Here is a 12,734-nt window from a genome sequence, read left to right as displayed (position 1 = left end):
CAACCCCAAGCACAAATACAGGCTGGGCGACGAGTGGATTGAGAGCAGCCCTGAGAAGGACTTGGGGGTGTTGGTTGACAAGAAGCTTGACAGGACCCATCAATGTGCATTCGCAGCCCAGAAAGCCAACTGTACCCCAGGCTGCATCAAAAGAAGCATAACCAGCAGGTCAAGGGAGGTGATTCTGCCCCTCTACTCTGCTCTTGTGAGACCCCCACCTGCAGTACTGCATTCAGCTCTGGGGGCTCCAGCATAAGAAGGACATGGACCTGTTGAAGCAAGTCCAGAGGAGGGCCCCGAAGATGATCAGAGGGCTGGAGCACCTCTCCTATGAAGACAGGCTGAGAGAGTTGGGGTTGTTCAGCCTGGAGAAGAGAAGGCGCCGGGGAGACCTTATAGCAACCTTCCAGTACCTAGAGAAGGACCTACAGGAAAGATGGGGAGGGACTCTTTATCAGTATAGTGGTAGGATGAGGGGTAACAGTTTTAAACTGAAAGAGGGTAGATTTAGATTAGATATTAGGAAAAAATTATTTACTGTAAGGTTGGTGAGGCACCGGAATAGGTTGCCTAGAGAAGCTGTGGATGCCCCATCCCTGGCAGTGTTCAAGGCCAGGTTGGATGGGGCTTTGAGCAACCTGGTCTAGTGGAAGGTGTTCCTGCCTGTGGCAGGGGGGTTGGAACTAGATGATCTTTAAAGTCCCTTCCAACCCAAACCATTCTATGAGTTCATTTATTCTAGAATAATTTAAAAAAGTAGAATAGATGCAAAAAAAAAAACCAGGTTAGAAGTGTAGTTTGGATCATCTCTAAAGCCTGGCTTAATAACTGCATCAAAAATTGTGTGTGAACTTGAGGAATGCAAAAAGCATGTAAATTAAAAAGCAAAGAGTTCAGCTTCCACAGCTGAGAGTTTCTAAAAACACCAGTGCAATGAACAGAATTCAATACTTACAAAGTGAAAAGGTTGGGATGAAGATGACCTATATTATTTCTCTAGGGCAACAAAGTCAACTCAAACTTCTGAAGTATCTGTAAAATCCACTTGTCCAAAGCACTGGGAGACCCTCCTGTGCCACAAAGTAATGCCTTTCTGTAGTGGGGCTTTGCAAACATGACTATTTTACCATAGAAATATTATGCAAAGTAGTAAAAGGTTTTGGTGATGGTTCCTTCTTTCTCTGCTGTACCAATTCTCCCATGTTTGACAGATGGGTATTGGCAAAATTTGCTCAATCCTGCTGTTGGATTTGATAGCTGTCCTATCCTTGACACCAATGCCTCCTTTGATTTATTTGAATTCTACCACCATTTCAAAGAATCACAAAAACCAAACCACGTATGTGAAGACTCTCATATGCCACAGCCTTGAAGACCTACAGAACAGCTCATGGGATGCAAATAAAGGAGACCAGGGAAACCCAGAAATGGCCTGCCTGCTAAGCACCCCAGGAACTTTTCACACTGAACTGTCCTTGTGATGATGACTCTTAAGAGTGGAATCATAAATATCAGCAATACCATTACTAACACTGGTATCAAGACTGCTGCTTAATTCCCCACAAGGAAGGGATCCAATCCTCCTGCTGGTGACATTTCTGATAAGAAGCCTGTGTGAAGACACTGCAAAAATCTAGTTCAACCTTAGTGGGAAATATTTCATTATATTTTTCTGTTTCCTTGAACATTCTTCCATGGGAAATAGACCAAACACCTGCATGGAAGAGGAATATATCAAATACACCTGGAATAGACAGCCTTGCATTTCCTTCTCCTCTCCTAAGAAAGATTTCACTCCCTGCCAGCATAAGCATGGCACTACTAGAAGGCAGGCAGAGAGCAAGACACATTACCTAGCAAATTTCTTTGCACCGTAACAGGATCAGACAGCAAAAAAATCCTCTCTTCCAAAGGAGGTTGAGAAAGCATAAACATGAAGGTGTGGCTAACAACATTCCTCCACTCAAAGATGTAGTCTTTTGCAGATGCATCGTAAGAGGTATCAGGAATAACAGCTCCTGCCCACTACTTGTGAAATATATTAAGCTTAGTGTGATTGTGTTAGCTTTTCTGAGGAGCATGAATTTATGAGCTATAAGCAACAGCTCTGGATTTACTGAGGCAAGGCTAGTATCTTGTGTTGATACATGAATCCATCATGAAGAAATGTACTTGCCTCCTTAGGGACATATCCTTCCCAGTCTCAGACACAATATATTGTGATCTCTAAATGGTACAAAAGAGAAACACTAGCAAAAGGCAGGCTAGCAAGTCACCCAAAGGAGTAAGGACCAGATCTCTAAGCTCACATTACTTTTTCTATGTTTGGAAGTCCCTTCTGCAGCAGACAGCAGCTTAGTGAAATATCTCAAGAGGGAGTCATATCACCATTTCCTCCTAATCTCTACCATAAAGATTATTAAGTAAATTACTAACTTTTGAATACCAGCAACTTCTGAAGAAAAAACAAAGGTGAGAGAACTGCCCACCAACTAACAGCCACAGGTGAAATAACTTGAAAAGCTGTTTAGAAAGAGAACCAGGCTCCTGAAAGGAATCACTCTTCTGTTCAAGCAAGCTTGCAGCTTGGGGATGAAGTGTATGATCCTCACTGCTCTCTAAAAACTGCTGAAAACAAAGTCCAAAAAAAGCACTCGTATATATTAAGCTGTTTATACTAGCAAAACCCTTTACCCACAAGCAGAAAGGTTAGCGGTTGGCAGCACTCAAACAACCCCACCCTGGAGAGGCCACTGCAGATGACCCCAAGCTGCAAAGCGGTTTCACAGCCTGCCTCTCGCCTCCAGCCCGCAGTTGCCATTTGCTGCACGCTTACCACAGACCAGACAGAATACAGCCAGACCCGTTCAGCAGAAGCCATAGTCAGCTACAAGTGACTGATGTACGTTGTGCCTGGGGAAAATCAGGAACCAAAACTGACAGATATTTACTCCATTTACTAGTCTTCTGACATCAGGGAACACACTTCTGCTCCTCAGCTAAGGAAACTAAAGAGGTAGAGCTCCAGTTCATAGCTCAATACTGGCTCACTGGCTGAAGTTTAAAGGAATCTAGTAAGTAACCACTCTCTTCTACTTAAAAATAAACACTATGAATTGACCCAATACAGAGAAGGTCTCTCTTCCTGCCCCTAAGAAAGAACAGGCTTAGTTAATAATTAAAGTCATAAAACTGAAAGCACTTAGATACACAAAGGATGACTGAAAAAAGTGCTTATCATAACACTTTCCTTCAGATAATAAATCATGCTTTGAAAAAACCCAATCCATGCATTTTACATTTACTTATCCTACTGGTGTCTAGACCTAGCAACAAGCTGCTATAACTATAAGAGACTGCAGCCAGAGCTGTACCTGGCTCTCATGAGACCACATCCAGAGCACCAGCCCCAGTTTTGGGCACTCCACTACAAGAAATTCACTGGGATACTGGAGTGTGGTCTAGTGGAGACCACCAGGATGGCCAAGCACTGGAGCACAAGCAAAAATACTTGCAAAATACTTGGAATATGTGCAACTAACACCAAATTGAGCTGTCACATCAGCCTTCAGCCTGCAACGCACACATAATAAGAAAAAAAAAATATGAGAAACTGCTGAAAACAAAATCCAAACTTACTAATTTTGAGAGGAGACTCCAGCTTCAGCCAGAAGTAACAACAATACTGGGAAGCACTGGTGCTGATTAAGAGAGGGAAAACTGGACATTTTTACATCAGATCTACAGACTGGGTAATACAGGCCATCTCACAGCACAAAATGGCAACAGGCCTACTGCATGGATATCTTTAATTGCTTCTACAATACTACACTTAGTTTTAAAGCCTTCTGTCTCAGGAAGAAGTGTGTTTAAAACAGAGAGACAAGCACAAATATTTCAGATATTGGAGAGAACATTCTGTTCCTTTAAAGAAAAGGAATCAAACATGCATTTCTTTTTAATGGACCTGTTGGACTGCTTCCAAAAAGAAATGGTAACAGTCCCACTGTTTTGAGGCAAAATACCAGAAAACATGTCGAAGAATTATTTGTAAATTACTCAAACCTAACAGAAGCAGCAAAGCAGTTGTCTGGCTATGACAACTCATTTTAACAGCTGCATAGAAGAGTAACATTTTCAAAAGGATGCAGACTACACTGCAACAGGCTATTCATCATTTTCCAATTTGTGATTTCATGCACCGTAAAAGGTTTTTGCAGAATGCATCTACTGCACTCATTGTCATTTTAAGAATACGGCGTGTCTGTGTCTGAATTTGTACTGTGAAAAAAAAAAGGATGATGAAGTTTTCATGTCAATAAATCAAAATTCTTCATTTTTAAATACAATTTTTTCCAACTACAGTTTCTGTTGTTGTACTTCCGGTATCTGAATAGAAACATCAACAACAGAAGCACAAAATCAGTAAGTAACAAATACAAGCTTAAGCAAGTTAATGCTAAGTTGTATCTCATCGATAAATAGGAAGATAAACCTCCTCCATTGTGCCTCAGCTCAGCTGTGATAGCACCGACATTCCTTATTGGTAACATAATCTCCTTTGCAAGGAATGCTATTGTAAGGAATAAATATTAAAACCCTAATGCTCCAGAACTCCACTTGCCACTAGCAAACAGTAAGTTCTTCTGAACAGTAATAAATTATGAATTGGCCAATTCAAAAGGCTTTTAAGACCACGCTTTTGTGAAGACAGCTTCCAGTTATGGAGAGTAAATCAATACACCCCTGTCTTAATCTATAAGGAGGAATGACACTGGCAAGAACCAAGTCAATGTCACCTTCCTACTGCTTGTCCATCACCAGGACACGTGGTGTAAGAATGAAAATGCAAATCAAGGAAAACCTACAGAGCTGGACATCCCATTGTGCAGAAGTTAAGGATAAAGGACAGTGAAGCACACTATCACAAGCCTATGGACCACTGAGCGAACAGGCTGGGAGGAGTCAGGGTAGCTTCAAGTTTAAGAAAGCCACTATATGAAAGACCTGGCCTCTGGAGGAACAAGTCAACTTCTCACACTGGAAGCTCTGGAAGTGAGAAGTTTATTATTCCTGTAGTGAATCAGTGCTCTGTTAGAGCTTCCAAGCTACATACCCAACACATGAACATAAAAGGAAGAGCAGGACACTACATACAATTAAGCTGAAAATTTTAAGGACGATATAGGGAAAGTGTACAGAAAACCCCAACATGCTGGGGGGGTCTAAATAAGCAAGAAAAAACCTAAGCAGAGTTTTAAAAGAAAGATACAGTGATGTCTTTAAAAAGAGCCAAGGAAAAGTATAACTGAATACAGGGAAGAAAGAGTTGGTTGAGCAGTATGTGGTTACTAGGTTAATTTCATTACCTCTATTTAATAACATATTCCCCAAGCATTATCTCATCACATCCTACATTATGCAATAATTCAAAGCCATGTTTGAGTACTTATCTTCAGTTGCTTAATGATTAGTCTTCAATTCACACTGCAGATGTTTACTTACAGAACTAAGAACACTGGACATTTCTCTTTGCATGACAGTGCTGTTGGAGCCATTTCCCAAATCAGCGTGAAAAAAATATATTCAAAACCACCGCAATGCTTCACGAGAATGAAGCTATGGAAGGTGATCTATCCATATGGTTGCATTACACAACTGCTTTCTCTAAAAACCTAAATAAGAGACCGGTATACTTTTAATCTTGCAGTCAAATCCATATCAAAGAGGATGAATACAGTAGCTACTTGCATCCAAGTGTGTTCACAATTGTAAGCTCCTTGGTACAAGAACATTATTAAAGGTAATTAAGTAGTTAAAAATAAGGCCTCAGAATCTATAGTAGTTATGAACTGGCATTTAATATATGCTTTTCAATACAACAATAAGTGATAATAAGTGTCAAGGACTTTATTTCCAAATAATATTAATTACACTGAAAATCAGGACAGATGAGAACAAACTTCAAGTACCACAAATGGGAATAAATATTTTTTTAATAAATTATCTCTCTCTCTCTCCCCTCCATTCACTAACAGCTCACAGAATGCAGAAAGTAATTATTTCTCCAGTAAACTACAGGAACTATGAAGGTGTTTTACTGGGTGAGAAAAAGCACAGAATACAAAACCAGACTAATTGTGGAGAATTGGAACACTACCTCCGATCCATTGGCATTAGAGGACATTTGCTTAAATGGTACAGCTTGATTTTAGGAGAGCCTAGTTGGGTTTTATGATTACTGAGAACATTACGGAAAGGCAAGAGTAAATCTAATCTCTGCTTTCTTCTTTTAGACTGATGGTAGATTACTCTTGAAGCCTAAATGTTTGAAAAAGCACTTAAGACTGAATAAGAGCTTCCTGAAGAAATTCTACAAGGCTCCAGATTTAAGACTAGGGGGTTTTCCCCTCTTTCTGGTCCATTCACTAATTACTCTACACACACAACACACAGATAACAGATACAATTCCCAGATAACTTCTGTGAATCACAGAAGGGCTTCTATATTTCCCTTGTTAAACTTCCTATTAATCATCATTACGCTAACTGAATGTGTGCTACAGAACAAAGATCTCCTGGTATATATGCCCTACCTGTTTTTACATGTGGGCCTATAGCTCAGGGAACAATGAAGGGCTAGTCATGATACCAAAAATAAAAAAAACGGGGAAAAGCAGCTGGTGCCACTTTCACTTCCAAGTTCCCCTGCGGGCACCACTGAGTCACACACTTGAAAGGAGAACCTTTTCTTGTTGTTTTTGGGGTGGGTTTTTTTGGTTTTTTTGGTTTTTGTTTTTGTTTTTTTTTAAAGCTCCCACAAATGCTTTTAAAAGATTCAAAACCTCTTACTCCTGGTTGCAGTTCTACAAAAAACAGACTTTAAAAAAAAAAAGTCTTTCTTTTGGAACAAAATTTAAAACAACAAAGTGCTCTCTACACCTTACCAAGTAGCATGCCCCACAGGTATCTGCTTAGGACAGTTATCCCTCTTACTCTCTAACCAACCCATCAGGAAGGTGCAGCCAGCAGAAAAGGACAAGCCCTGCAACACACAGAGGGGCCAAACACCTTGGTAAAATCCCTCCTCAGTAACTCCTGAAGTGCAACAGGCTGGATACACAAAATTTTTTCTTTCCACACACTGAGCTCCCAACAGCTTCAAAGCAATCCCACTAGCCTGAAAAATGTGGTTGTCCTCGCAGTAATGTACTTTATTACTAGAATTTGTTAACCCTGTCAGCTGTTACTATTATATAGTTTAAAAAGTTCTGGGATTGTTAAATTCCTACAGGCACATGGAGCAAAAAGCCTACACAAATTAACTGGTACTTCAGATGTGGTTTTCATGAAAGCTGACAGATCTGTAACAATTCCTGAAAACAATATAGGTTTGAGAAATTTTTCAAAGTGACACATCCTGACATAACAGCTGCGTTAGCTATGCTTTTTAATTAAAAATGACACCACATCTGTGATAATAGGTTTCCAAAAATCTTGTGTATAAAGCAGTACATTCATGAACAAACCGGTTTGTATTTTGTCCTGTAATCAGTATTATCAACAGATGTAATGCAATGTATTCTGCATCAATTAATCTACTGCCCAGCGTGCTCTGAACTTTCACCTGTTCAATTTACAGTTAACTACTATGTACCTACTGATAGATACTGTAACAGAAAGAAAAAAGTGTTCCTAATAAATAGGTTTACTATTATTTCAATTGAATATATAGATTTTTTGTTTGTAATATTGTTTTAATAAAAAGTTCAGTTGGGTAAAAAAACCAGTTCATTTGCCATGATGTTCTAACTGATGAGAAATTTCCAGAACTGATTTATAAGAAACCTGTGGCAGTCAAAGTTCTCAGATTCATCATTAAGAAGCCCTTGCAATTTCCAAACCAGGTATTTGCAGAAATGCAGGCCTTGCCTGCAGTAGGGAACCTGAGCTGGTTAAGGACCCCCCTTGCCTGACGAGTCTTTTTGAAATTCACTGTGTGGGGGCCCAGCAGCTAGCCCTCCCCAAGGCTTGCAGTCCATGAAACCAAGATCTACACCTACCATTTAAAAGTTATTAACAGCAAAACCGGTCCAATCCTGAAAGAGTTCTCGAACTGTTAACTACAGTTAGGCATAAGTCACAAATTCAAAAGTCAGGTAAAGAGGAGGCAAAAAAATTAAGCAAGAAAGTATACAACTGCAATCCTAGGTCCGCACCGAAGAACAGCCTCCTAACAGCAAAGAAGTAATTGTTTCGAGCTCACTGCTCACATCCCTCACCAGGGTTCATTAACAACCCTTGAAACGATTACTGACCCATCCACCAGACTCCATCCAACCTACTCTCAACATCACTATCCGTCCTAAAAACAACTATGACAGCTTGCTGAAAAATTCTGAGATGCTCTTTGGCCAAGGACAAGTTAGGCTGCAGCAGAAAAAAATTTTCACAATTCCCACTGAAAAAAAGTTTAATTTTACTTTTCCAGTGAGGGGGTGAATGCTGCGGATCAGCGAAAGAGAACAGGAAGATCTTAGACTAGAACTAGCTTGTAAATATTCCCAAAACAGACACCAAACTTCTGTGACTTTGCCCTGTCATGACTATAAGCATCTACTATAACCATTATGTGGCCATGCGGTAGTGCCAATTTCTATAAAATTGTATTATCCATCTATATGTTTACCTTGGTCACAGATTTCCCCCCCTGTTTGAATAGTATTTCAAAATTGGAAACACAAAGCATTCAAACAAAAATATGTTTGTATTTTAACAGAAATTTTGAAGACATTTTTAGTTCTGAAACTCAAATTTGCTGGAACTCAAGTGGCCACATTTTGCGGGCAAGATGAAAGATTTTGAAATAAATGGTTACCCTCTAAAGCAAGACATTCATGTTATCCAGTGTCTGAACTGAAATGGACTGACTGCAAACAAAACTCAATTTGTTTAAGTTTTCATTCACAAAAGCAATTTCTTTTAAGTAATTTTGTACACATGAAAGACTGAAGCATGGAATAACGCTATTGTCATAAAAGATACTACTATTAAATAACAGTTATGTACTGGTGAAAATGTTACATTCAGAAACACTTTAGGAAGTGCCACGCAGTTACTACACATGGTCTGCATTTTCTTTCCAAGTTAAATATCCTGGGAGTCGAAAATTGTTAACGGGTATCAAAATCTCCCTTTTTATCATTTTCAATCCCTCCCAAACCAGTGAAGAAACAGCAGCAATTCCCCATCTATAAATTACGCAGGCTCAGCTTCAACAGCTTACTAGAAGAAAAACAACAGAGAACTTGAGATTTAGAGGTCTTCTATGCAGAGTAAGCCCCCCCATCCCTTGTTCTTCCCTTTTTAAGTTAAGAAGCTAAGTTAAGAGAGTAACCCAAAGAGCTCCAGGACTCCATGCTAACTATTCTGCATTCAAACATGCGCAACGACTGTAATGTAAGGCTATAACCAGGATCACGCTTAGTAGAAAATAAAAAGCTTATCCTTTCTGAATTAAATCACACAAATATTACAGGGTAGTCAGTTCATTGCAATTTAAGAGAAATGGCAAAGCTCATTATGTTATTTTTTAAATTAAATGAGAAAGCAAAACGTAGCAGGCAACATGCACAACTATGCTACTTATATCACAACTTCAGTAAACAGGCAATAAAACACAGAAGCTCACCACCCCCCGCCAGAACCTACTGTACAGAAAGCCCTCTTAAGATTCACTCCTACAATGCAGTTAAGTAGAAGATTTCAGAAAAGGATGCACAAAAAACATTTAGCAGACTTAACAATTTGATTAAACAGAGTCCTGGGAGTTTAACAAATGTTCAACAGCATACGCATAACATTTACAACAAGAAAGAAGAAAGGCACCTGGAGACATCTGACACTGGGCATGCTCTGCAGGCATCTCAGTGCGCACATGCTCTCTACCAGGTTGGAGCAGCCTAGCCACAAAGACCTTGGCACAGAACACTGCAGGGTGACAAAAAGGAAGGAAGAGAAGAAGCAGTTAGATGCCACAACAAATCACTCAAGGCAGGCAACTCATTAGTATGTTAACGTGGATACTTATCTAAGTTATTTCTACATTAATCACAAGGTTAGCGGCCAAGGGTAAAATAACAACTGAAGATCCTTTTCAGAAAATAAGCCATACCTCTGTCCTATCAAGGATAACAAGCTGATTTTCCTCATTTGCAACCACTTGGCTTTAATGCCCAGCTGAATATTTTAACTTACTACCAGTAGTATCAGAGTTGTCACGGTTTGGGTCCATGAGTTCAGCAATGCTTCCACACATCGCTACCAACAAAAGAAGTTCTGCTGCAACGGGGGAAGATGCCTTACTCAGCAAACTGGCCTGGCCGTAATTGCTTGCGAGGTTTTTACCTTTGCAGTCACCCTTGGGGAACAGAAGTGCAGGAGCTTTTCATTAGGGTGGCAAGTCTTTAGAATACAACCTGGAAGAGCTTCGGTAATTAGGGTTTGGCACCCCACACTGTCTCAACTTTCTCAAACAATTTGTGCTTATTTATTCTGACAGCAAAGCCAACATTAACTTCTGAGGTTACAGTCTATGTACTGGGACACTGACAACCAAAAAAAACATTTAAGTAGTTTTTAGAGAGGAACACCACCTAGCTAAGTTCAAATTGCAAGACCAAGTTCTGCTTAGTCAAGATGCATGGTATCCTGATTAAATAGGTTATTGGGGTAAAAAGTTTGTATTATCAGTTGAGGGTATCGCAAAGCCAAATTATACCCTAACCACATTTATTACTCATACCGCCACCCAAGCCAGAAAGAACCAAGCTTAACTACCAGACTACATGTTGCTGACGCTAGAAGTTCAGAAAAGTTTGGAAATCCTTTTTGTTTCTTTTCTGAAGCTGAAGAAATTTGATGCAGACAGACTCCCCAAACCTTTTATAGCTCTGTGATATTATTTCACAGTTCCTTTTAAGGACAGAATAGCACATACACTACATAATCATCAGATAAAGTTAGGGAAAAGGATTCAATTCCTCACTATCAAGCAGTGCACAAACCCAGCTGTAAAATTTGGCAAGGACTTAGTTTTCAATGCTTTTCACACAGGCTTCCAATTTAGTTATAACAAACACCAAATCTTTAAAAGAAAAATCCCACCCAGATCAAAGTTGAAAGTGGAATAACCAGAGGTGAAGACTCAGGGAAAGTGGTTTGTGCCAGTAATGAGGGGAAGGAGGGAGCCCAGAGCAACTGAAGAGGTTAAAAACATATTATTTGTTTAAAAAATTCATATCTTATGAATAAAACAAAAGAAAGCTTAATATTTTCATCTCTGTGCTAAGGAGAGAAATTAAAGCAAAACCAGGAAAAGAATGACCCTATCAGCACCAAACCACACTAGAATTCTCTCTCCTCTTATCCAGCAGGAAGGTTGTAATTCCATATGGATGTTCTGTACTATGCATATATAGTGGGTGCATATATTTGGCACAATACCCGAATGGTGTTTCTGCAACACTGAACTGCTGAAATTCAGGGCATGACTGCAGGTATTTATTAAAGCCCAAATAAATTTATGCGTTTTTAAACGTACAGGCCCAGTAAAAATTTTAATTCTGCTCCCATCACTTAGTAGAAGTCATTGATCAAGAAACACAACAAACTTCTCTCCTAAGGTTTTCAGATAAGGTGTACAAAAAAATCACTGGTTTAGGTTATCAAACTGTGTTTTCTTTTAGGAACTACTCTAGCTAAATAAGCTGAACTTTAAGAACTTAAGAGAAACATGGGTAACTTGAAAACAATTTTTTAATTTAGTTCAAAATACATTAGACACAGAGGCCATTTCCATGCCAAGTTTAAGCCACACAAACCCCTTTCTACAGTATTACGAAACACTGAAAAAAACAGTTTATAAAAATCACTGGACACTTAGCTGTAGCAATCATATTGCACAGTACCACAAATTAAGTACTGCATTCTACTTCACACTAAAACAGGAATGTGCAAATATTTGTGTGCTTCACTGACATGCTATTTCTTGACCCTGCTTGCATAGGAACTGTCATAATAAGAGCATAATAGTGTAGTAAAGATTTAATTTTTGCATAACAAGAGCATGAACTTATGCCTTCACTTTCCACTTGCCTTTTGTCAGGACGCCAGGGAGATACAGCACTATTTAATACAGTTTGGGAAAGGGAAAATGACACTGGCCAGCAGGCATAATATTACATGCACATATCAGCCAGTGTCAATCCCACCAGCAGAAAACAGAACCATACAGGTTAAGATAAAGCCAATCAAAACTCAAATTTTAAGGAACAAATTAATTCGCAATGCAGAGTTTTAATCAACTCACATTAAGATAGCTGTTTGTTCATCTGAATGCACTACTTGCAGGGGAGAAGCAAGCAGATGAAAGAGGGGCTTTACAGCTTCATGGCAAGGAGTAAATGATGCTGAAAGAATAAAGACAAATAGAGAAACCCTCATTCTGATCTTTTAGATGCCGTATGTTTGGAAACATTAATACATTAATTTTATTTTTATATGATTTACTGTAATTCTATACACAAAGAACTGCTTTGGTGGTCCAGCCTCAGGAATTACACTTCAAGATTTAAGTTTCAATCTTAAATCTCAAATTTAAGAAACTTACACAAATTCTTGCATTTGCATTCAAAACTATAAATTCTCAGTAGTATCAATAAAAAGGAATATGC

At 39.2% G+C, this 12,734-nt stretch overlaps 2 protein-coding genes across 7 annotated transcripts in view; one reads left to right on the top strand and one right to left on the bottom strand.

The window, feature by feature from the left end:
* MATR3 (matrin 3) overlaps nucleotides 1-12,734 on the top strand; it is a 1,017,354-nt gene that overhangs the window by 488,917 nt on the left and 515,703 nt on the right. The gene's annotated exons all lie outside the window — the stretch shown is intronic.
* Nucleotides 1-12,734, bottom strand: part of FBXW11 (F-box and WD repeat domain containing 11) — a 77,882-nt gene that overhangs the window by 51,084 nt on the left and 14,064 nt on the right. For 4 of the 6 annotated variants that reach the window (XM_049829447.1, XM_049829449.1, XM_049829446.1 and 1 more), the window contains one exon: nucleotides 9,889-9,990. The exons of the other annotated variants lie outside the window; for them this stretch is intronic. In XM_049829447.1, the coding sequence (XP_049685404.1) occupies nucleotides 9,889-9,939 (51 nt within the window). In that variant the 5' untranslated portion in view covers nucleotides 9,940-9,990. The remainder of the gene's footprint in view (nucleotides 1-9,888; nucleotides 9,991-12,734) is intronic. 6 annotated transcript variants of the gene reach the window in all.

Source organism: Accipiter gentilis, chromosome 26, assembly GCF_929443795.1.
Source record: "Accipiter gentilis chromosome 26, bAccGen1.1, whole genome shotgun sequence".
Classification (NCBI taxonomy): Eukaryota; Metazoa; Chordata; class Aves; order Accipitriformes; family Accipitridae; genus Astur; species Astur gentilis.
The sequence above is the reverse complement of the archived record's forward strand: the minus strand, read 5'-3'. Positions and strand labels throughout refer to the sequence as shown.